This window comes from Penicillium arizonense (assembly GCF_001773325.1).
Source record: "Penicillium arizonense strain CBS 141311 chromosome Unknown PENARI_contig023, whole genome shotgun sequence".
NCBI classification, from domain to species: domain Eukaryota; kingdom Fungi; phylum Ascomycota; class Eurotiomycetes; order Eurotiales; family Aspergillaceae; genus Penicillium; species Penicillium arizonense.
In genome coordinates, this window is record NW_019173300.1 from 340,863 (window position 1) to 363,883 (window position 23,021).

Genomic DNA, 23,021 nt, shown 5'->3' on the forward strand with positions numbered 1-23,021 from the left:
GTGCAAATGCTGAGGTGGTTTGTGGGAGGGAGGACTGCGCGTAGGGGTTCTCAGGTGTTGCGGCGTGGTGTGGCCGACGGCCGAGCAGTTCGTTGCGGTTGGTTACGGATTGCTAGGGCTGTTAGCCTTGCGGGGCGGGATATGAAGTGGGTGGGCTTACTGCATCCTCGCGCTCTTTGCGAAGTCGGTCGAATTGTGTTCGGTAGTCTGTGAGCTCATCGCGGAAGTTCTTGACTCGGTCGAAGGCCTTTTGTTGTTTTTCAGGAATCAGTTCCTTCTTGGAAAGGGCTGAGTAGTCGTCGACGGTGCGGGACAGAGATGCCAAGGAGGCAGCAAGCTGGCCTATGGTTGTAATCAGTGTATTGATTCGCGAAGAGCTGGTGACGGAGCGCACCTTGTAATGCGGGTGAGGAGGTGGCAGGAGACTGTGAGAAAGTGTCCAGGTCCCGGCGGATCGAGGACGATTGCTTGAGGGCAGAGTTAAATAGCGAGTTCTATCCATGTCAGTAACGTGCATCATTAATCACAGACTGTAGCGTACCATTATGTCAATGCGGCGAAAGCCACGTATAGATCAGGTTGTTGGGTTCCTTGTACACGAGAGTAGGAGCGGTAGAGGGAAAACAATTATTCCTAGAGGATAGGAAGACAGCAAAACATCGAGCTAGTTTAGTGTGGGAAACACCGAGGGAGCCTAAGCCAACTCAGCGCGAGGCCAGATGGGCTTGTTTGGGCCATTCTGACGTCGTTCACCGCTTCCAGGAACCATGCATGTCATCGTTTTATATCTTGCATATCTGCAGCATTTCTAATGTTTTTACTATGGCAATTGCTTTCTACGATGATATGCAATCTAAATGCGTCTGTCATCGGAGTCTACAATTCTGGTGTGTCGAAAAATGGTATTGTCGTTAAGGATACTGATACAGTCAAACCGGTCCGACTCCATTATCGCCAAATAAACAAAATGCAAAACCGCAATAGAGCAGGGATGGTATATCAAAACAGAAAGCAATCAAGCAACACCAGAAAAGAGATGGAACGCCGCATATCTATTTCGGGGGGAACTTGTTCTGCAAGAACCACCTATATATATGTTAGCAATACGAACCAGATCACCCCCAACTTTGAGGCTGTCAATGCACTTACTTGCTAACGAAGTAGTCCACCGCACCAAAGACGCCAACAGCACCAGCAGACAGTCCAACGAGCTCCCAGGACAGCTTGCCCTGCGTGTGTTGCCGATAAGCACCGAAGCCGAGACCGGCTCCAACGAGAGTCGCGATAGCAGCGTTGGCAAGAAAGACGGGGTTGCTGGTGTTTCCACGGATGCCGCTGGCCTTAGCCTTGCGGGGCTTGGCCTTCTTCTCGGCATCCTCGCTTGCGCGCTGCTTCTCCTTCTCTTCGGCTTCGCGCTCTATCCGCTCAGCCTGAGTGGTAGTCTGGACATCCTGCTCGAGGAACTCCGGCTCCACAGATTGCACGTGAGGTCCGTCGACATCGATCAGCGAAGCTGTGCTCTCGGATTCGTCCTTGTAGACTCCTCCAACGTAAGGAGCACGACTGAGGTCTGTGTTAGCTGGCAGGGACCTTTGGAACTTTGATAGATAGTTACTTACGCCTGTGATTTGATGTTAGTATTGCGACATAGGTTCAGAGATTTGCGCACTTACCTCCTCGGGGGCCTGCTTAGGGCCCTTTGCAGCAGCGTCGGCGTATGACATAGTGGTTAGAGTATGAGATGATGATTCTATAATCCAGTCAACAGCTGAAACATATCTAGCAAAGAAGGAAATCACTTACCAAGAGCGTGGATGAAGAGAACAAGGGAGGGGAAAGTGAAGGTTATATACCTTGGGGGGGTGTGACATCACGTCATGACCTGGGCCCACTGCCAGGGTTCTCCATCCGTAGATTCTTCCCGTGTTGACTTCACTGTATACTGTCCAGGGCCCTATGTGAGTTGCTATTTTTATATTATTTACTGATATAGTATATAGTTGCAAGTAGTGACAATTCACCATTACTTATATGACCACAGTCGTCTTTACCTACGTTGCCCTGCCTGGTCAGCCACCTACGTTGTCCGGAACACCACTCCACAATATTCCGTACGAAGATAATTATACAAGAAGTAGACAGAAATTGATTGAAAGCTGCTAAATAGATCAAAAACAAAAGGGACCTATGTAGTGGTCTAATGGGGGAGGCAAAGTGTTTTAATACAGATTACAAGATGAGAGTCGGAACATTGGACTTTGCTTTTACAGCAAAAGCTCCAGGGGGTTCTCGACGACCTTCTTCAGCTCCTTGATCCATTCACCGCCGACGGCACCGTCAACCACCTTGTGGTCGAAGCTACCAGTGACGATGATCTGGTCATCCCACTCGGTGACGGTGCCCTCCTCGGTCTCGACGGGGACAGCAACCTTGCGGGTGGTGCCAACAGCCAGGATACCGGCCTGCGGGGGGTTGATGACAGCAGTAAAGCGCTCAACGGCGGGGTTCATGCCCATGTTGCTGATGGTGAAGGTGCCGCCCTGGTACTCCTCGGGCTTGAGCTTGTTGTCACGGGCACGCTTGCCAAGGTCCTTGATCTGGTTGGAGATGCTGGAGAGACCGAGGCCGGAGACGTTCTTGACAACGGGGGTGATCAGACCAACGGGAGTGGCCACAGCGACGCTGATGTCAGCGGTCTTGTGCTGGCGGATGACGGCCTGGCCGTCAACCTCCTGCCAGCTGGAGTTGACCTGGGGAACCTTCTGGAGGGCAACGGCGCAAGCCTTGACGAGGAAGTCGTTGACAGAGAGCTTGTACTTGCCCTCGGAGGAGGCGTTTAGAGCCTGGCGGAGCTTCAAGAGCTTAGTGACCGACAGGGTGGTGGAGACGAAGTAGTGGGGGTTCTCGGCCATGGACTGCTTCAGACGGTTGGCAATGGTCTTGCGCATGGAGGAGATTGGGATGTCCTCGTAGGCGGGACCGGCGGCGGCGGAGGCGGCGGGCTTGTACTTCTCAATGTCCTCCTTGGTGATCACACCACCACGGCCAGTACCCTTGAGGCCCTTGATAGGCACACCCTTCTCGAGGGCGAGGGCCTTGGCAGCGGGGCTGATAGAGGCCTCACGCTCAAGAGCGGGCTGGAGCTTCTCACCCGAAGTCTCGGGTTCCTGCGCAGCGGGCTGCTCCGGGGCGGGGGCCGGGGTCGAGGGCTCAGCGCTCTTTGGCTCCTCCTTCTTCTCAGCGGGGGCAGGCTTGTCACCACCAGCATCAGCCAGTGTGAAGGACTCGAAGGCAGAGATATCGGCACCCTCCTCAACAAGGACAGCGATGGGCTAAAAGGGAAAGCAAGTCAGTTTGATGCCCGCGGGTAAATCCGGGAAATTTCTTACCGCGCCAACAGCGACATCCTTCTCACCAGATTCCTTCAGAACCTTGGCGAGGATACCTTCGTCCTGAAACTCGAAGTCCATCTGAGCCTTATCGGTCTCAATCTCCACCAAAACATCACCGGGCTGGAGGCCGTCTCCGGCCTTCTTCTGCCAGGTGCCGATGTTTCCCGCGGTCATTGTCGGCGAAAGGGCGGGCATGCTGATGAGTGTGTGGGGAGGGAAGGCTGTGAGATTGTCATGTTAGAATTGATATTGCACGACAAAGGAGATGGTCCATACACTTGGAGGCATAGTAGCGGGAAAGAGCGGAGAGGGTAGGCAATTGGTTCCTGCGCGCGAGAAGCCTATTAGTATCAGATCAACCAGCAATTCACATCCAAACATACTGGATAACCTCCTGGAACTTGTAGGAGACCTGGGGCCGGCGCATAGCGGCGGCACCTCTGGACATGAACATGGCACTCGGGGTGCGCATCCGGACAGCTGACGCAACCATGGTGCCTGAGACTATCGCGATTGGAAAATGAAGGAAATAAAGGCCCTCAACGCTGAGATGAAAGAATTGGAAATACCCGGCGCAAGGTGGACGTGGAGAGCCAAGATTGGATGGGGTTGGGGTGGAAGGAGATGTCTCTAAATCACGAACTTTTCTGTTGAGCTAAGGTACCTTAGGTTTCTCACCGGTGAGCGGCCTTTTCCGAGAGAGGTTAGGTAAGAACTGAGTCAGCGGGTTATGTCAGCATGCACCAGTCCCGATTCGGAGAAGACACGCATCCCCGTAACATGTCATTGCGACTGTGCAAAGTACAGCTCCTCTACATTTGTTCGTTCGATGTTTTTGATCTAATTAGATTGCTCCGCCCGGAGTCTACCTGACCATGGCGGATGTCGCATCCGGCCCCGAGCCGACCCAATCTGAGATGCCCGAGAAACCCGTGGAGACTACAGATGTATCTCCTACAGCTCTAGATTCTGAGCCAACACTGCCCGAGCAGACCAACCCGTTGGAAACCCCCGCCGAAGAGAACGAGGAAATACCAGAAGAGCAGGATGATGAGGAAAAACCAGAGGTGCCACCCAAGGATGACTCTGAACAAACCGAACAAGAACCCAAAACAGACAGTCCGCCTGAAATTCAGGAACCAACCCCGGAAGACGACAATGTCGCGGAAAGTCGCTTGCGATCGGACTCGCGGTCAACAACAGCTACTTTCATGACACAACGGTCAGGTGCAGTCAGTTCTACTGTGTTTATTGTGACGGCGCTGGACAATATTGCTGCCTCGCGGGATGCCCGGAGGGACAAGAAATTGGAGGAAGCCACACGGGTCGCCTTGACCAACATCAAGCAGACCGATGGGCAACCAATTGACCCGGAGCTCATTTTCCGCCCTCTGCACTTGGCAAGCAAAACCCTCAGCATTCCCCTGCAGGTCACCGCGTTGGACTGTATCGGAAAGCTGATCACATACTCCTATTTCGCATTTCCCTCCGCCGAGACAGACAACGAAGCCACCCCCAGCCATCCTCCGTTGATTGAACGCGCTATCGATGCTATTTGCGATTGTTTCGAAAATGAAGCTACAGCGATTGAGATCCAGCAGCAAATCATCAAATCGCTACTGGCGGCGGTCTTGAATGACAAGATCGTGGTCCATGGAGCTGGTCTCCTGAAAGCCGTCCGTCAGATCTACAACATTTTTATCTACTCGAAATCCAGCCAAAACCAGCAAATCGCCCAGGGATCGCTCACACAAATGGTCAGCACGGTCTTTGACCGTGTGCGAGTACGATTGGACCTCAAGGAACTCCGAACCCGCGAGGTAGAGAATCCATCCTCAACACTCGATGCCTCGGCCAGTGATATGGGTCAGACTTCGGAGGCAGCCTCGGTGTCTGTGGCAGACCAACCCGTCACCAAGGAGCCTACCGCCGAAAAGCTCACCCTGCAGAGCTTCGAATCACCCAAGGAGGTGACCACTGTCAACGATAATGCGCCCACAACAGTCACCCGCGCTAAGCGGTCAATCACGCGGTCAATGTCCGGCATTCCCGAGGAGAAGGATGATGACAGCTCGGCCGAGGACGAGGTAGACGAGATCTACGTTAAAGACGCCTTCCTTGTTTTCCGGGCCCTGTGCAAGCTGAGCCACAAGGTTTTGTCTCATGAGCAGCAACAAGATGTGAAGTCTCAGAACATGAGATCGAAGCTTCTCTCGCTGCACCTCATCCACTATCTCATCAACAACCACACCGCAACATTCACCTCTCCTCTTGCTGCCATCAAGAACAGCTCCTCCAGCACAGATGGAATGACACTCCTCCTGGCAGTACGGCCTCATCTGTGCCTCAGTCTGAGTCGCAATGGCGCCAGTGCTGTGCCTCATGTCTTCAAGGTCTGCTGTGAGATCTTCTGGCTGATGCTGAAGGACATGAGAGTCATGATGAAGAAGGAGCTGGAAGTGTTCCTGAAAGAAATCTACTTGGCCATTCTCGAAAAACGCGCGGCCCCTGCGTTCCAAAAGCAATACTTTATGGAAGTACTAGAGAGGCTAGGTGGTGACCCGCGGGCTTTGGTTGAAATTTATCTCAACTACGATTGCGATCGGACCGCCTTGGAGAATATTTTCCAGAAGTATGTGATTCTCAAAATCGACTCTGCTCCACCTCAACTAACATGTTTAGTATCATTGAACAACTCTCCCGGTACGCAAGTGTGCCTGTCGTTACGTCAGCTTCTCAGCAACAGCAGTACCAAGAACAGCATGTTAAAATGACAAGTATTGGCTCGGAATGGCATCACCGAGGAACCCTTCCCCTTTCCTTGACAAGTGCGCACATTGTGCCTACTCCTCCACCCTCGATGCCTCATATTCCCCCGGAGTACGGTTTGAAGCAACAGGCTATTGAGTGTCTTGTTGAGATGCTGCGCTCGCTAGACAACTGGGCTGCCCAGCGACTGGACGAACAACCCGAAACGGCTGTTCCGTCAAAGTCGATTGACAATTCCCGCGAGTCCTTAGACACAAGCGTCCTTATTTCACCACGCCCTGAAACCCATGAAGGCGGGACTGGACGATCCACACCTCTGCCTGAGGACGACCCGAACCAGATTGAAAAGGTCAAGCAGCGCAAGATTGCCCTCACAAATGCTATTCAACAATTCAACTTCAAGCCGAAGCGCGGAATCAAAGCCTTCCTTCAAGAAGGCTTCATCCGTTCGGAGTCGCCTGAAGATATTGCTGGCTTCTTGCTCCGCAATGACCGTATCGACAAGGCTACGCTGGGAGAGTACTTGGGCGAGGGAGAGCCAGAGAACATTGCTATTATGCATGCATTTGTTGACCTGATGGAGTTTACAAAGCGCCGTTTCGTTGACTCCCTGCGCTCCTTCTTGCAGCATTTCCGCCTGCCCGGTGAAGCCCAAAAAATTGATCGGTTTATGCTGAAGTTTGCGGAGCGTTACACCACCCAGAACCCCAATGCATTCGCTAATGCGGACACCGCATATGTGCTGGCATACTCCGTAATTTTGCTCAACACTGATCAGCACAGTTCAAAGATGAAGGGCCGTCGTATGACAAAGGAAGACTTTATCAAGAACAACCGTGGTATCAACGACAATCAAGACTTGCCCGCTGACTATCTCGGGGCTATCTATGAAGAGATTGGAAGCAACGAAATTGTTCTCGACACGGAGCAAGAACATGCTGCCAACTTAAGCGCTCAACCCGCCGCTCCTACCGGCCTTGCCACAAGAGCTGGACAGGTGTTTGCTACCGTCGGACGAGACATCCAGGGCGAGAAGTATTCCCAGGCTTCGGAAGAGATGGCCAACAAGACAGAACAGCTTTACCGCTCCCTCATTCGAGCTCAGCGCAAGACAGCTGTCAAAGATGCGCTCTCGCGTTTCATCCCTGCAACCTCGGAGCGCCATGTTGGGTCAATGTTCAACGTCACCTGGATGTCTTTCCTGTCTGGGTTGTCTGCACCAATGCAGGACACTCAGCACATCCAAACCATCCGACTCTGTATGGAAGGACTCAAGCTGGCCATTCGGATCAGCTGCGCCTTCGACCTGGAGACTCCTCGTGTGGCATTCGTGACTGCACTGGCGAAGTTCACCAACCTTGGAAACGTAAGGGAGATGATGCCGAAGAATTTCGAGGCTCTGAAGGCCTTGCTTGACGTCGCTCTTACCGAGGGCAACCACCTCCAGGGCTCATGGCGCGATGTCCTGACTTGTGTCAGTCAGCTTGACCGTCTTCAGCTTCTTAGTGATGGTGTTGATGAAGGATCGTTGCCTGATGTTTCACGGGTGCCTTCATCGGCAGATGCTTCTCGCAGGTCCATGCAAAGTACGAGACGTGCTCGCCCGCGCTCTATAAACGGACCGGCTGCTTTCCGTCCAGAGATCGCCATGGAAAGCCGCTCAGCAGATATGATCCGTGGCGTGGACCGTATCTTTACCAACACCGCAAACCTGTCACACGAGGCCATCATCGAGTTCGTTAGGGCCTTGAGTGAAGTCAGCTGGCAAGAGATCCAATCTTCCGGCCACACTGATTCGCCCCGAACCTACAGTCTGCAGAAGTTGGTTGAAATCAGTTACTACAACATGACGCGTGTCAGGATTGAGTGGTCCAAGATCTGGGAGGTGCTGGGTCAGCACTTCAACCATGTCGGCTGTCACTCAAACACCACTGTTGTCTTCTTTGCATTGGACTCCCTTCGACAACTTTCCATGCGTTTCATGGAGATTGAGGAGCTGCCTGGTTTCAAGTTCCAAAAGGACTTCCTCAAGCCCTTCGAGCATGTGATGGCAAACAGCACTACTGCTGCTGTCAAGGACATGATTCTTCGGTGTCTGATCCAGATGATCCAGGCACGTGGCGACAACATCCGCTCTGGCTGGAAGACCATGTTTGGTGTCTTTACTGTTGCCGCTCGGGAACCCTATGAGGGAATTGTTAACATGGCCTTTGATCATGTCACTCAAGTCTACAACACCAGGTTTGGAGTTGTGATCACCCAAGGCGCCTTTGCAGACCTCATTGTCTGTCTCACTGAATTCTCGAAGAACTCCAAGTTCCAGAAGAAATCCTTGCAGGCAATTGAGACCTTGAAGTCAACCGTCACCAAGATGTTGCGAACCCCTGAATGCCCCTTGTCCCACCGTGATGCCGCTTCTGCGGCCACTTTCCAGGACAATGGAACCAACCTTGCCAAGCAACTTACTCGTCAATCACAAGAGGAGCAGTTCTGGTACCCTATTCTCATTGCATTCCAGGATGTGCTTATGACGGGCGATGACCTCGAGGTCCGCTCCCGAGCACTCACATACCTCTTCGATACCTTGGTCCGACACGGCGGTAACTTCCCCAGAGACTTCTGGGATGTTCTCTGGAGACAGCTGCTTTACCCAATCTTTGTAGTCTTGCAGTCCAAATCAGAAATGTCCAAGGTTCCCAACCACGAGGATCTTTCGGTTTGGCTATCCACTACAATGATCCAGGCGTTGCGAAACATGATCACCCTCTTCACTCATTACTTCGATGCGTTGGAATACATGTTGAGCCGCTTCTTGGAACTGTTGACCCTGTGTATCTGTCAAGAAAACGACACGATTGCACGCATTGGCAGTAACTGCCTGCAACAGTTAATTCTGCAGAATGTTGCCAAGTTCCAGCAAGAGCACTGGTCCCAGATTGTTGGGGCTTTCGTTGAGCTTTTCAGCAAGACGACTGCGTATGAGCTCTTCACTGCTGCTGTGTCGATGTCAAAGCCGGCGGATGCTGTAAATGGGGACATGTCCCAGACTCCAGATGCTGCCTCTGCGGCTGCAGCCACAGGCGAAGATTCACCCGAAGTGCTGCACACCAACGGATCGCAAAGTACAACTTCTCTTCAAGAAAGCGGAGATCCCCCTGTACAAAGTGAGGCCCGTGCCGAATTGGAGGATTACCGACCTCAATCAGACCAGCAACAACCTGCTGCTGTCACTGCTGCACGACGCCGGTATTTCAACCGCATCATCACCAACTGTGTTCTGCAGTTGCTCATGATTGAAACGGTTCATGAATTGTTCTCGAACGAAAACGTCTATGCACAGATCCCCAGTGGAGAGCTTCTCCGACTCATGGGCTTGCTGAAGAAGAGCTATCAGTTCGCTAAGAAATTCAACGAGGACAAGGACTTGCGGATGCAGCTCTGGCGCCAGGGCTTCATGAAGCAACCCCCCAACTTGTTGAAGCAGGAGAGCGGCAGTGCCTCCACTTATGTGCATATTCTCTTCCGGATGTACCACGACGAGCGAGAGGAGAGACAGAGTAGTCGCGCCGAGACCGAGGCTGCACTCATTCCGTACGTTATCTCTTCCTGTTCGTATTCATTATTCATCGCTAACTGCTTTCTAGTCTCTGTGCGGATATCATTCGCAGCTTCGTCCGTCTGGAAGAGGACACCCAACACCGCAACATTGTCGCCTGGCGTCCCGTGGTGGTGGATGTCATCGACGGATACACCAACTTCCCGCAACAGGACTTTGATAAACACATTGGGACCTTCTACCCGCTCGGAGTTGAGTTGCTGAGCCGTGATCTTAACCCGGAGATCCGCGTCGCTCTTCAATCCCTACTGCGCCGCATCGGCGAGGTCCGACTGGGCGTTGCTCCGCCAAACCCCCTGGACGCCCCGATCAGCCCGCGGAGCTCCGTCTCTCAGAAGGCGTCGCGCCGTGACAGCCAGGTCTGATTTTGTGTACTATTCTTGGATATCCTCGCGGTCTTGTCTTTGGCGTTCTTATAACCCGGCTTTTCTGGCCTTTTTACACATTTTTTGTTTTACTTTTAGAGATGCATAGCTGTATTGATAACACAAAACTTCCGTTAATTTGATCTCATTTTCACTTTTGGACTTCCTGGAACGTGGGGACCTTGCCCGACTCGTAGTAGGTGAGCACCCTATCCATATCACGCTCGCTCATCTCCACAAGCTGTTCCAAGCTCCATTGTTCGCACACGCCGGACATCCTGTACTTTGTTAGGTTGTAGCTCGGAAAGATAGAAGAAGTGACCTACCATTTCATTCTCTTGGGCCCTTGATCCGGATTCGGGGCTACTTCGCGGAGTTTCTTCCGGAGCTTTCCCACATTCTCAATTGCAGCCCCCGTATTCCTCGGCAAAGTCTCGGCGATCTTCTTTCGCACGATACTAGCCAGCTTGGGGCCGTTCCCGTTGGTGCTGACCATCACCTGCAATGGTCCGTCACGATGAACACTGCCAAAGTAGAAATCGCACTCCGATGGTACATCAGCAATGTTTGCTGCAATGCGCCTTTCCTTGCACAGCTTCCAGACCTGAGTCGAGGCTTCCGGGTCGTCAATGGCGCAGAGCACCATATCCGCATCATCGAGGTCGCAGGGTTGGAAATTGCGATCAACGTGTGAGACTTGCTTCTCGGACACTCGGAATGCCACCTCCTCGTTAAGTCCGGCAGCTGGACAGACCACTGTCACTCGTGCATCGGCATTGAGAGCATGCAGGATGCGCCCTGCAGCAACCTAGCGGAATATATACATCAGTCATAGCTCGAAGATCAACAGGTACGGAACACATACCTCTCCGCCGCCCACTACTAACACATGTTTATCTCTGATCTGCCAGGCCAGGATCAGCGAGCCACCACCCTGGACTTCTGGGAACTTTGACATGGTGGGATGGTGGGATGATGATGCAACTATCAGCCATCGATGCCCCCCATGTACGGCGGGCCGTGTAGACCACCTCCGCTAGTGAACTTTTCTCTTTGCGAACTTTTTTTCTTCCTTCAACTTTTCTCTTCTTCACTCAACAATGCGTGGTGTCCAAATCTTTTCGGGGAATTCTCACCCCGCCCTCGCAGATACTATCTGCGAGAGGCTAGGCACAGTGCCTGCTAAAGCTACCCTGGGGAAGTTCGCCAATGGCGAGACCAGTGTCAATATCGGTACCTCAGTGCGGAACCAGGATGTCTACATCGTTCAAAGTGGCAGCGAGAAGATTAACGACAGCGTAATGGAGCTCCTGATCATGATTTCAGCATGCAAGGGTGGCTCAGCGAAGTCGATTACAGGTATGTCGTCGCTGACCGGAGAATAGAGAGCTCTCAAACTAACTCGTGTCCAGCGGTCATGCCGTATGCTGCCCGTCCTGTTTGACTCCAAAACTACAGTGAATGCTGACGCAGACGAGATATTTCCCCTACTCGCGCCAATCCAAGAAGAAGAGTCATCGTGGTGCCATCACGGCCCGCATGCTCGCCAACCTCCTCACGATCGCCGGCGTGGACCATGTGATTACCATGGACCTGCACGTATGTCTCTATGCGATGTTCAGTTTGATACTTTGGATATTGATGGGCTCCTAGGCATCCCAGATGCAAGGGTTCTTCGGAAAGCCGGTCGACAACCTCTTTGCCGAACCGTTCATCGCGCGCTGGATCCGGATGAATGTCCCTGGCTGGAAAGACGCCGTCGTGGTGAGCAAGAATGCAGGCGGTACCAAGCGAGTCACCTCGCTGGCCGATACCCTCAAGCTCAATTTCGGAATTGTGACGACAGATCGTCGTCGCCCGAAGGTCCCCGTGGCTACCATGACTGACAGTACAGTCTTCTTCGATGGCGTGGATGAAGATCCTCGCGCGATTAAGGACCCGCAGCATTTTGAGCTGCACTTGCACAATTCTCACAGAACACCTGCAACTCCCCCTATCCCGGAAGAGCCGGAGCCGGTTACTCCCCCTTCCCAGGATCAGCTCTTGCGTCCCGAGACCCCACCTGCAGCTCGCCGCCCATCGGAGCTGGAAGCAGCCCATGAGTATACCGATGTGCGTGTCCGGGATGTCATCACCGGGCGTCTGGTGCAAGGCCAATTGGTTGACGATGACTATCGCTCCAATGAACACTCACATTCCGGTGGCACCACGCCGGGGGTGGGCAGCAACCACGAAAGCGCAGAGGTCGTCCCCGACGCCATGTTCAACTCGATGATCTCCATCACCTCGTCGCAGCCTCCTGATCACGCGCTCGGTGGCTCCTTTGACGCAGTTGAGTCTGACGACGAAGCTAGTGTCTGCGGTGGCCACGCCGACGAGAGGACCATCACGCTGGTCGGCGAGGTTCGCGACCGACCCGTTTTCATTGTCGATGACATGATCGACAAGAGCGGGTCGTGGATTGCAGCTGCCGAGACTGTTGTGAAGCGTGGTGGCGGCAGCAAGGTCTACTGTATTGCTACTCACGGACTTTTCACCGAAGAGTCACTGGACCAGATGGAGGCCTGCCCGTCCATCGACCACATCGTTGTGACCAACACCTTCCCGATCCCACCGTTGATGCTGCGGCGATCGAAGAAGCTGATTGTTATTGATGTGTCCAGCCTATTGGCAGAGAGCATCCGGAGGCACCATTACGGCGAAAGGTTTGTTACCACCGGCTGTGTCGTGTGACCATCCACTAACAACGAGCAGCGTCTCGGCCCTCTTCCACCTTAACGACTGATGAGGCAGATGGCCATTACGAGGCACGAACTACATCTTAGGACGGCGTTTTTGCATATTGATGCGCAGGGTTCCTCTGCAACCCGTTGATGACATGATACCTAATTCGGAAATGAACCTGTTCGATTATCCCCTTCCCTTGCGTAGCAGTGATCTCACTATTCACTTCACCCCAGCGATGCAGTCCGCACTCGGGTACTGCAGGGGCATCTTGTTACCCACAAGGTGTTCTTAACGGAGCGTTGGCAGAGCAAACATCGGATCTTCTTCTTTCTTCATGTTGTGATCTCCTCGGAACGTCCAACATGGAGGTGTCACCCCTTTCCCAGTTCTTTCGAGACGAGTGGCCCTGGCCGTGGAAGTGGTGCAAGAGTTGATCTCGAACATGAGTAATTCGATAGCAAACAGTTCAATTCAATTCATTTCAGTTCAATTTACCTGATCCATCCCCGTAGCCACCTCCTTCCCGAGTGGCAAACCCGACCCGATATCTTTCTAAATGCAGTCGGCCGTGAAGAATTGCATGATTGCTTCTCGAAGGCGGTTTGCCATTCGGTCGCGGTCCAGTGATCGTCGTGTACAAGTGTCGGTGTGTTATAGACCGGTGGAGATATACTTCCCTGGACTAAGTATAGCTCCCCAATCCCCTTTGGCAACGGCCCTGGCCCTAATTTCAATCTACAGGTGTGTCAGGTGGACGTACCAGAAAGTGCCTGTATTCATCACCCGTCGGAAGAGGCGTCTCACTCCGAAAGCTGATCCTCTTCCCGTCTACGGAATTGCGTACCACCCGGGTTTCTTGTTGGAACTGCCCTATCCAGTCGTTGGAGAGTCTAGGCTTCTAGACATCCGAAACAGAGACAGGGATGGACAATGTGAGAGAGCGACAATTGCAACAATTCCATTTTGCGGCTATTCAATAAGCAATTGGGCCGTGTAAGCGCCGGCGCACTAATGCAGCGGGGGTCGAGTCCCGATCGTAGGGATATACTCAAGATCCGGTACTTTTTCCGTACTTTTAAGGGAAAATCCGATGTGGACAAGGCAAAATAGTGACATTCCCGTGTGGATCTCGGCCCAAGCGTCATAAGTTGATGTATCAACTCTGGGTCTATGGGTTCAGGGGCTGAACAATAGATAGATAGAGAAGCGAAATGGAGGAATTATTGAATTCAACAGATCTCAAATGGAATTTGGATTTAAATAAAGCTAGAATTTCACTGAAAAATAGCATAGAAATACTAATCGAGTCAAATTATAGCGAAAAAGGAAATGTATAAAAAGGGAAAAAATCGAAGATTATCGACGACCCGAAGTGCTGGGATGCAAAGCCCCGGTCTTCCACATATTCGGAACTGCTATTTGTTCTTTTGACTTAGTTCTACTTAGGGTTGGATGTATTCGTCTTCCTTTGCTCCAATCCCCTTCCATTCCCTCCACTTCCCTTCCTCTTCGGCTCCCTTCCGCCTTCCCCTAACTGAACTAGCCGGTTCCTCCCAATCAACTCACCCCGATGACAGATCGAGCCTGAATCTCTTCCTCGAACTAGGATCTGCCTGGCGTCGGTGGTTCCATGCAAGATGAGCTTTTCGGTAGATCTGCTTCTTAATTCCTTTAATTCTACTTTTTTCCCATGACGACCTCATTTCTTCTCGGATACCTGCGTCATTACGGATTCGTGCAGGGTCTGTCGGCAGTTTAGACATCGACTGCTGGGATTGCTCACCGTGTTCTGAGATCAAATGAGAGAGAGTATATAATGGCCTCGTCGTCCTGGCTTTTTTAGCTCCATCAAACTCTCTCAATTGACTTTCTATCCTCGACCACGCCTTGCTTCGCAATTGACTTTGACCCCATCTCCGTCTCCATCTCTTTTAACCTCCCTTCTTCCCTCCATCTTTCCTCTCCAATCTAGGAGCTTAGCTCTCATCCCCGGTGATCGACGCCATCTTCCACTCCCTCGGGTCTTCCTTGGTACGTGACAGAGTCCCGGGTCCGAACCCGAGCCTCATCACTAACTATAGCGTCAGTTTGATATCACTTCTTCACACCATCATGGCCAACCAGTGTTCCGGTCATGTTTTTGCCATTGTCCAGGCTACCAACGGCAACATCCTTACCTGGCGGTGCTCAGACTGCAACTCTGGACCCTTTGTGGCTATCTGGCGCTGCAAGATTTGTGGCCATTGTCGCTGCAATGCATGCCACAATGCCAAAGCATAGGTGAGTTCGCCTCCCAAACCGGGTCTGAGACCTGGCCCTTGCCAGTGACTAACTTCCCAAAAGAGACTTCTGCATCTGCCGGCATTTACAGGTCTCTACTTCTACGGAGTAAGGGTCTTCTCCACCAGCCCAGCCCCTTGGGATCGGGTTGAGATCCGCTTTTGTTTGCATTTTCGATGTGTTCCAAAAGTCCTGTTTTTCATTGCATCTTGGAGTTTATAGACCTGGGTCTTTGTCGGGCTTTCTGGATCGGGGTTATTTCTGGACCACTGGTCGTGTATTCTATGCCGTTCTCTTTATTGTTTCGATTTAGCTATTCCCTGAGAATGTTATTCCAAAGCTTATTCCAAATACTGCTCTACATCTATGCAATGCCAAGGGTTCGACTATAGCTCGTACGGTATACTTCAAGTTTGGCGATAAGAGCTAGAGCCTCTCACCGGTCGATCCGGTCTTGAATTGCGCCCTAGATGCAGGGTCTCACCGAGTTCATTTTCACCCTGAGCAATTCAAGGTTTCGGTTTGAGATCCGGTATGCGAGCTGCGCATCCCTCCAGGAATAGAACCGAACCTCTCGTCTTTACCGTGGTGGAGAAAGGAAAAAGATTGGCAATAATCTTCTCGCCAAGCCAGGGCTATATCCCGTGCTTGGGGCATCGTTTTCCACGTTGGGGTGTGAGTGGCTGCAGGGTGAAAATGAGATGTATCGGAACTGCGGCATACGTACCCTCGAGAAAAAGCACTAAACGAAACTAAGAGAAGACTAAAAGGAACTAAAAGGACTAAACGAGACTAATACCAACACTAAACAGAAAATGGGGAAATGAGGGCAAATCGTGTTCCCAGTGGCTTGGGACAATACTTCCATGCTCCACTGGCCAAAAGTACCAATGTACAGTACGCACAATGTACTTTGCTGTGTGTACTGTAAATCATATTCAATGATATTCACATATTCACATATTCACAGATATTCACACATTCAGACATTCACAGATATTCACACATTCAAAGATATCACCTCTAGACTAGGTGTAGATACTCTGTCAAACCCATTAGCATTAACTTTCCCTTCATAGAATCTGGTTACTCTGTACTCACCTCAGTAATCTGATTCACAGCCAATCCAGGTTCTGCCATTTCAGCATCACGCAGGAAATCCAATGGCAACCAAATAAGGTGACCCTTGATCAGATCGAGCTTCTCGCGCACATCCTTGGCAGGCATATAAGGGTCGAACAAGTGGCCTTCCTTATGCGAGCCCCGCGGTCGGAAATGGTCATAATCTTCAAAGGTCTTGATATTATCGTCGGGATCCGCGCGGAACAGCATCCGATACGTCTCTGTGTTCCCGCTCGCCTGCGACGTCCAGGTGTTCCAGACCCCGTCGCCCAGCGGATCCGTCACGAATTCGTTCTCCGGGCCTGAGATGATCTCGTTCAAGCATTCGGTCGGCGATCGCGCGTTGGGATGTCCTGTGGCGTCGTATTCTTGTGCCGGTAGGAGGCCTAGGTGTTCGCGCCAGAGTTGGCGACGCAGCGTTGCGGCCAATCGGGCTGCTCGGTAGGGTTTTCCGTCCATGGTGCTGTCGATGAAGTCTTGGTCTTCCATAACGATCGCTAGTTCGCTGTCGTGCGATCCCAGTTGCGACTGTGGTTATCAGCCGATGATACAGGACAGAAATGAAGGGTCACAATGTGGAGGGTGGAGGGGTGAGGGTGAGACTTTGGAGACGTCGTGCTACACTTACTCGATCGTTGATGTTGGCGCTGCCACAGATCACGGTGCGATCGTCAACAATACACACTTTGCCGTGCACGTACAGCTCCTCTTGGACGAAGTTGCCCTTCTCGGCCTCTGGGTCACCCTCCCAGTTCTCCTCGGACATCTTACCGCCGTTCAACATGGTGCAGTGCGACACGGTGTCCTTGCTGTGGAAGCCATCCTTGGCCTTGCGCTGTTCAGCCTTCTCTTCGAACTTCTCCAGCTTCCGCAGGGTGGCTTCCTTTTGACTTGGGTCGGCGGTGTAGTCTTTCTCGTTCTGGTCACCTTCTTTGCCGATCGTCGGGTGCACACTTTCACTCATGATGGATTCGGCAATACCGCGCTGGATATCCTGGTATGTAACATCGGCCTGCTTCTCGAGTTCTTCCAGAGCGGGCGTCTTGTTGATCCGGTCGTATGCGCGCAGGGCGAACACGAAGACATGCTCTGATGCGTGTTAGGATGCACTGCATTGACACGGGAAAGAGAACTTACCGCGCGGGTCAACGCCCTCTTTCTCGATCTGCCCAAAGATCGAGTGCTCGCCACGACAAATCGACTTGTACTGATAGTCCATGATTGCCCGAGTTCCCATCGCGGCATTATCACGCAAATCACCAGCGAAGCCAGGAATTGCAGGGATGACAATAATGACGCGGAACTTGCGGCCTTCCTTACCAGCTTTCACGCACGCATCGACAATAGCCCGGCCAATCGTGTTGAAAATTGGACGCTGCTGGTCGCCAGTAGCGGTGACTGTGAACGTTAGCCAAAGTGCATGCATTCTCGAAAAAGGCGAGGAAGGTTGGCTTACTGAAGAACTGGTTCTCAATGTACACAAAGTGCTGAGCGTTGCGGATAGTCTCGCAATACGCGTTCTGGATACTATGCTCGTTCAGAATCCCACTGCTCCAGTCATCACTGCTTCGCACGATCTGAGCGCGCACAGTACCCACATCACCACGGGGCTTGGTCGAGAGAGGGGTCAATGGATGCTGAATGTAGTCACCACAAGGGTACTTGGGTCTCTGTACGGCGATGATATCTTCATCTTCACCAGTGCGGCCCTCCATAAGCAGCCAGTCGATGTCGTGATTGCGCTTGTATTTGTCCCGCTTGATAAAGTTCCAGCGCAGGACGAAATGCTCTGCGATATCAAACACACAGTCACCCATTAACCCCATGGCCACATCGTGCCAGGGCATGCGGCCGTAGTCAGCCTTGCTGACTTCGTTGTTCTGCCAGTCGTCCACACCCTTGAAATCCAAGATTCGGTTATTGTTGAATTCCTGGCCTGGGAAGATGTCGTCCCGTAGACCGGCTGGGTGGACGTCTGCTAGCGGGTGTTGGTTGACATCCCACCGTCCGAAGCAGAGATCAATGCCTCCAATGAATGCTACGGCGTAGTCGATTACAATGAGTTTCTCGTGATGGGCCTGTGTACTGTCAGCATGTCTCAACGTGAACCCCGGTAGTAGTGACTACATACCCAGTAAAGGGTCATATCAGCTGCGTTTTCAAAGACATTGTGATCAGGGTGGCGCATCACTCGAATGTTGCCGTAACCAGGAGTTCCCTCTGGGCAGAGGTTCCGCAGCGCATGTTTTGTGTGCGCCGAATTGCAAGTCAGGGCTTGATTGACCTGCAAGAATATCAATATGGCTCTATCATTATAAACCAACAATCAAACCAACCTCTTTGTAGACAATGACAAAGATCTTCACACCAGCCTCCGCGCGGCGCTTCAAGACCTGATCCAACCGCCATTCCTGGTGCTGCACAGGAGGGCGACGCATAAACAATTCTGGGGACAGCCACCAATCGGCGATGTAAATGGTCTCGGTCGCCTTCTCAAGAGCCTCGGAGACCGCCCACATATAATCCATGGCGTCGACATACCACTTGACGCGATTGCCCTCGTGGATGGGCGCAAAAGACTCAAAGCGGTGCGACGCTGTGATTGCAGACCGCTTGCGGTCTGTTTCCTGCTCATGTGCCTCATCATGGCGATGATTGGGGTTTATAATGTTGAAAAACTTGCCCACCTTGTGCTTCAGGTGTGTGGCTTCGGCTTTGACATCGTGAATATGGGTATCTGGAAAGAGTCAGATTTTGGTCCAGAGTGGAGATCTCATTACAGACCTTTGAGAGACCCCTCTAGATGGTCGATTGAATGCTCAAACTTTTCCTTAAATTTATGCATAATTGCGAGAAGTTGTGGAGGGGGAAAACGTCAGGGGAGGGGAATCTGGAGATAATAAAGTGACATCACGGCAGCCCTACTGCCTTACGGATCTCGGCGTTCAAATGTCTTACGATTTGTGATTTGCGAGAGATGCAGATCTACAGCCACAACCTCCCATATTTGTTTCTGATTTCATCTCTTTTCCCGCGTGGAGCCTGTATTTCCGTGGTACCGGAACGATATCGGACCACCTTAGTTTCTTGGCAATTGCAGGGGTATTCACTGATATTAATGTTGTCTATAGCTAGAGTAAATTAGAGAGTATAGGTAACATATATCCTGAACATGTACTCCTGGAGACACAAAAATAGAAGAGATCTGGTGGGGAGTCGATCTCAGTGGAGATATATATACTCCGTGGGGACTGTGATTCGTGACTCTACAGCAAACATGCGAGAGCATAATCCAGTTTAAATAAGGCAATAGAATCTGATAATCTAGAACATTTGAACAGTCCAATATCCAAAAAGATCAGCAGCCCCTGGAGATATTCTCTGTGGATTGAAGATCAATGATGTAATATGCCAAGTGTTTCCTCTCCGCGCCGCTGACGCGTAGGAATCGTCCACGGAGGATAGTAGCATAACCAGTGCTATTGATATACTTGGGACATAAAAAATATCTACAGATTGTTATTTTCGCTAAGCACCGTTGCTTTGTTCTTCTCCAGATGTTTTGTGTTGACCAGTATTACCTTGGCAGACCGTCAAAACGACACATATATAACTACATATAGTTATCACAATAGAATAACACAGAGTGAACTAACAAACTACAACTGAACTACACTGCAACTTAACTAAAGCGAGCAATGCTCCAATGTAAACAAAAACAAGCCCAGGAATGCTTACATCAGCCACGTGACCGGCCAAACAACGTTGTCAGAGGAACGGCCCTTTTCTGTTTATCCTCCCTCAACTCACACGCGGCCAGCCCTCAACAGCCCCAGTAGGCTTACGACTCGTTTTTTGGTTTTGGATTTTGGATTGCGAGCTCTATTTGTCTCTGGGTGTGTTATTTTGGTTTTGGGTTATTTGAGACGTGAAGTGTGAAGTGCAGGGCCATCGCCGTGGTTACCGCTTCCTCCACGACGCAAATGGGCGTTATGCCGCCAGAACTGGGTAAGTTGACCCTGAATCTTGGTCCACGTTATTCCTCCCATCCTGACCTCTTTCAAAGCTCGAGCCCAGTCGCAGGGGAGTGTGGTGTCCCAGACAACACAGATTGCCCCCCAGAGCCGACCAGGTACGGCCGACCCAATGCGTGCACGTTCAGAAACTGCCTCCAGAGCTGGCCGACGTCCTCGCTCCCGAGGCTCGACAGCGAGCATCCATTCGAGTACAACACAACAAACACAAGACCAACAACTCGACGGATTCCCGCAGTTTATGCCTTCGCAAGTCCCGGGCCAACACATGTTTGGTGGTAACCCGGAGGATATGCTGATGCGATTTGGGCACCAGTTCTCCCACCACTCGAATAGCCCGTCGTTGGACCAATCGATGCACGACCATAACGCGATGCCTCGAGCGGACGAATTCCAGAATCACGCGATGCACGACCACACCCTCGCACACCAACCAATACAACCACCGATGCCGCATGCAATTCATGCAATTCCCCAATACCAGCCTATGTATGACAGTGGGGTAGAGAACCACTTGCCTGATCACGTCACTGAGGATCAAGAAATGTCCGAACAAGGCACGAAAAAGAAGAAGGGGGCTAGCTCGACATTGGCAAATGATATGGAGCTACGAAAATTGCTGCGCCAGTATGAGGGATGGACATTGAAGCAGATGGCAGCAGAGGTAATGAAGCACGAAGGAGGCGGAGGCAAGGCGGAAAAGGTGAAGCAGGTTTTCGCCATGATCTGGTAAGAAACATTCTTCGCAACAACCTAGATAATGGGAGTTAACCATTGCCATAGGTTGAGAGAAAACTGTCGCAAGAGTACTGGTTCAGTGCGTCGTGATCGCGTCTACTGCTGCTACGCAGAGAACTGTGGCACAGAGCGAGTTTCAGTACTGAATCCTGCATCCTTTGGCAAGCTCGTTCGCATCATCTTCCCCAATGTGCAGACTCGACGACTTGGGGTCCGAGGAGAATCCAAATACCACTATGTCGACTTGTCGGTCATTGAGGAGAAGCAACAAAAGCTTGCACCACTCAACCCGCAAGTCACACAAGGTGTAAATGGCCCCCTGCCGCCCTCAAGGCCTGCCAGTGCGATGCGCTCGAGGAGGTGAGGTTCCACGCCCTCGCATACAATTGTGCTCTGCTAAGAATTTCCAGTGCCAGTGTACAGCAGCCTACCGCCGACACCGCCGTGTTTCCTTCTCCCACCACTTCGTTTGCCCCTCGATTCCCGAGCAACCCTGCGCCTGGTGATTGCAATTGTCAATCTCAGAATCCCAATGGATCAGATGACACCATCACCCGTGAAAATGTGGCCCAACAAGCCGGAAAGATGATCCATCAAATGCTGCAATTGCCGCTGGACGAGAATCCTCTGGTCGACAACGAAGCCCTTCAACTCCCAGATATCCGCCCCTACCTACCTGCGAACAGTGACTTGAAAGTCGCTGCAGCCCTTGCGGCTCTCTACCGATCCCACTGCATCTCAGTCATCGACAGCTTCCGTTATTGCAAGGAAAGGAATCTCATGAAATACTTCTCTGCTTTCCACGGCACATTGACCGTCCCTGTCCAGAAGATGTTGACACACCCCAACGTTGCCCCGTGGATCAAGGAGTGCGATTGGATGATGTATCAGAAGATGATTGCTTTCGTGGCACCCTTGACAACCCAGGTTGTTCCCAAGCCGGTTCTAGATGCCTTCAACTCTATTTCGCAAAGACTCTGTGGCCACATTTCTGAGACTTTTAAGGCTCAACCGACTCACGTTTCACTGGCACGACTGATTCCCGCAAACATCTTCTGCAATCTCCTCAAGCACATGCTTGATGTGAACCAGGCTGCCAATGCTGCTGCCGCCTGGCTTTGCCATCCTGACAACCGGAACCAGATGTGGTTCGACTACAAGACTCTTGTCAACCCTCGTGATATGATGACCAAGGCCAATATCCCGACTTGCGCCGAGCTGGCAACGGAACAGATTCTCAAGCATGATATCCGCGCACTTCTCACCCCATTGAACGACGCAGACCCTACCACGGCCTTGCCTTTTTTCACCAGTCCCGATTCGCCAGATTCTGTCGAGGCCCACAAGTTCCCAGTGGAGAGTGCCCCCGGGGATGAGTACAATTTCCCAGACAAATGGATCCAATTCATCCTAAACCTTCCCGCTGCCTTCGCTCATCACCGTACCCAGTGTGTGATTGAGAAGGTTGATGCCCTGTGGGACAGCGTTCTGCACCGACTCACCCTAGGTGGTGCTCCCAGCTTCAGTGCCTGGTGGATGACCAAGGTTTTCTTCCACGAAATGATGGTCTGGCAGGCTGAGAAGGGCGGATTCATGCGTAACACCCCCGGTTCCCTACAAAGTGCGACTTTTGGTGCGGAGTCGCTGGGCAACTTTCAGATGAAGCAAGCTGCTCCCGAACCATCCCCTTTTGAAGCGACTCAGCCCTCCCAAAACAAATCGAATGACAGCCCTGTGCCTCAAAACGGCCAGGTCTCTGGCAATGGCCATTCGGATTTTAAACACCCGCCCAACGAGAAGCGACTGTCCCTCGCCGATCCGGGCTTTCAAGCCCACAACAATGACGACAGTGCCATCGACCTCGAAGATGATACCATGTTAATGGCAGTTGGTAAATACGGAGACATGATGGTCTCCGATCCCGCTGACGCCGAAGGCGATGTGGTCGTCATCTAATGGTTTAATTTTGATTTGGATT

The 23,021-nt window shown here is 51.8% G+C and overlaps 7 protein-coding genes across 7 annotated transcripts, besides 2 other annotated features; 3 read left to right on the forward strand and 4 right to left on the reverse strand.

Moving 5' to 3' along the window:
• Window positions 1–1,052: 1,052 nt before the first annotated feature.
• Window positions 1,053–1,724, reverse strand: PENARI_c023G08293 (uncharacterized protein; the record flags this gene model as incomplete). The annotated part of the gene is made up of 4 exons (XM_022635578.1): window positions 1,053–1,086; window positions 1,150–1,570; window positions 1,616–1,621; window positions 1,670–1,724. 4 exons carry the CDS (start codon window positions 1,722–1,724, stop codon window positions 1,053–1,055), a joined length of 516 nt encoding a protein of 171 aa, XP_022484649.1.
• A 540-nt stretch (window positions 1,725–2,264) lies between these two features.
• Window positions 2,265–3,885, reverse strand: PENARI_c023G02926 (putative pyruvate dehydrogenase complex, dihydrolipoamide acetyltransferase component; the record flags this gene model as incomplete). Its single annotated transcript, XM_022635511.1, has 4 exons — window positions 2,265–3,332; window positions 3,390–3,613; window positions 3,669–3,718; window positions 3,776–3,885. 4 exons carry the CDS (start codon window positions 3,883–3,885, stop codon window positions 2,265–2,267), a joined length of 1,452 nt encoding a protein of 483 aa, XP_022484609.1.
• A 382-nt stretch (window positions 3,886–4,267) lies between these two features.
• On the forward strand, window positions 4,268–10,142 carry PENARI_c023G00262 (Arf family guanine nucleotide exchange factor SEC7; the record flags this gene model as incomplete). Its single annotated transcript, XM_022635478.1, has 3 exons — window positions 4,268–6,024; window positions 6,075–9,752; window positions 9,806–10,142. The coding sequence occupies 3 exons, from the start codon at window positions 4,268–4,270 to the stop codon at window positions 10,140–10,142; spliced, it is 5,772 nt and encodes a 1,923-aa protein (XP_022484617.1).
• A 151-nt stretch (window positions 10,143–10,293) lies between these two features.
• On the reverse strand, window positions 10,294–11,100 carry PENARI_c023G02768 (bifunctional precorrin-2 dehydrogenase/sirohydrochlorin ferrochelatase MET8; the record flags this gene model as incomplete). The annotated part of the gene is made up of 3 exons (XM_022635507.1): window positions 10,294–10,420; window positions 10,469–10,950; window positions 11,008–11,100. The coding sequence occupies 3 exons, from the start codon at window positions 11,098–11,100 to the stop codon at window positions 10,294–10,296; spliced, it is 702 nt and encodes a 233-aa protein (XP_022484555.1).
• A 142-nt stretch (window positions 11,101–11,242) lies between these two features.
• Window positions 11,243–12,927, forward strand: PENARI_c023G12145 (ribose phosphate diphosphokinase subunit PRS1; the record flags this gene model as incomplete). Its single annotated transcript, XM_022635625.1, has 5 exons — window positions 11,243–11,501; window positions 11,555–11,564; window positions 11,621–11,741; window positions 11,796–12,847; window positions 12,897–12,927. The coding sequence occupies 5 exons, from the start codon at window positions 11,243–11,245 to the stop codon at window positions 12,925–12,927; spliced, it is 1,473 nt and encodes a 490-aa protein (XP_022484579.1).
• A 2,208-nt stretch (window positions 12,928–15,135) lies between these two features.
• Window positions 15,136–15,149: a sequence feature (Short protein (PENARI_c023G04798, OGE49174.1) was converted to a misc_feature.).
• Window positions 15,150–15,212: 63 nt separating this feature from the next.
• Window positions 15,213–15,261: a sequence feature (Short protein (PENARI_c023G04798, OGE49174.1) was converted to a misc_feature.).
• A 911-nt stretch (window positions 15,262–16,172) lies between these two features.
• On the reverse strand, window positions 16,173–19,116 carry pldA (uncharacterized protein; the record flags this gene model as incomplete). The annotated part of the gene is made up of 8 exons (XM_022635582.1): window positions 16,173–16,190; window positions 16,251–16,799; window positions 16,900–17,360; window positions 17,409–17,669; window positions 17,728–18,349; window positions 18,403–18,555; window positions 18,608–19,008; window positions 19,056–19,116. The coding sequence occupies 8 exons, from the start codon at window positions 19,114–19,116 to the stop codon at window positions 16,173–16,175; spliced, it is 2,526 nt and encodes an 841-aa protein (XP_022484628.1).
• A 1,147-nt stretch (window positions 19,117–20,263) lies between these two features.
• Window positions 20,264–22,999, forward strand: PENARI_c023G10954 (RFX family transcription factor; the record flags this gene model as incomplete). The annotated part of the gene is made up of 4 exons (XM_022635611.1): window positions 20,264–20,279; window positions 20,338–21,034; window positions 21,089–21,403; window positions 21,454–22,999. The coding sequence occupies 4 exons, from the start codon at window positions 20,264–20,266 to the stop codon at window positions 22,997–22,999; spliced, it is 2,574 nt and encodes an 857-aa protein (XP_022484577.1).
• Between the last annotated feature and the right edge of the window lie 22 nt (window positions 23,000–23,021).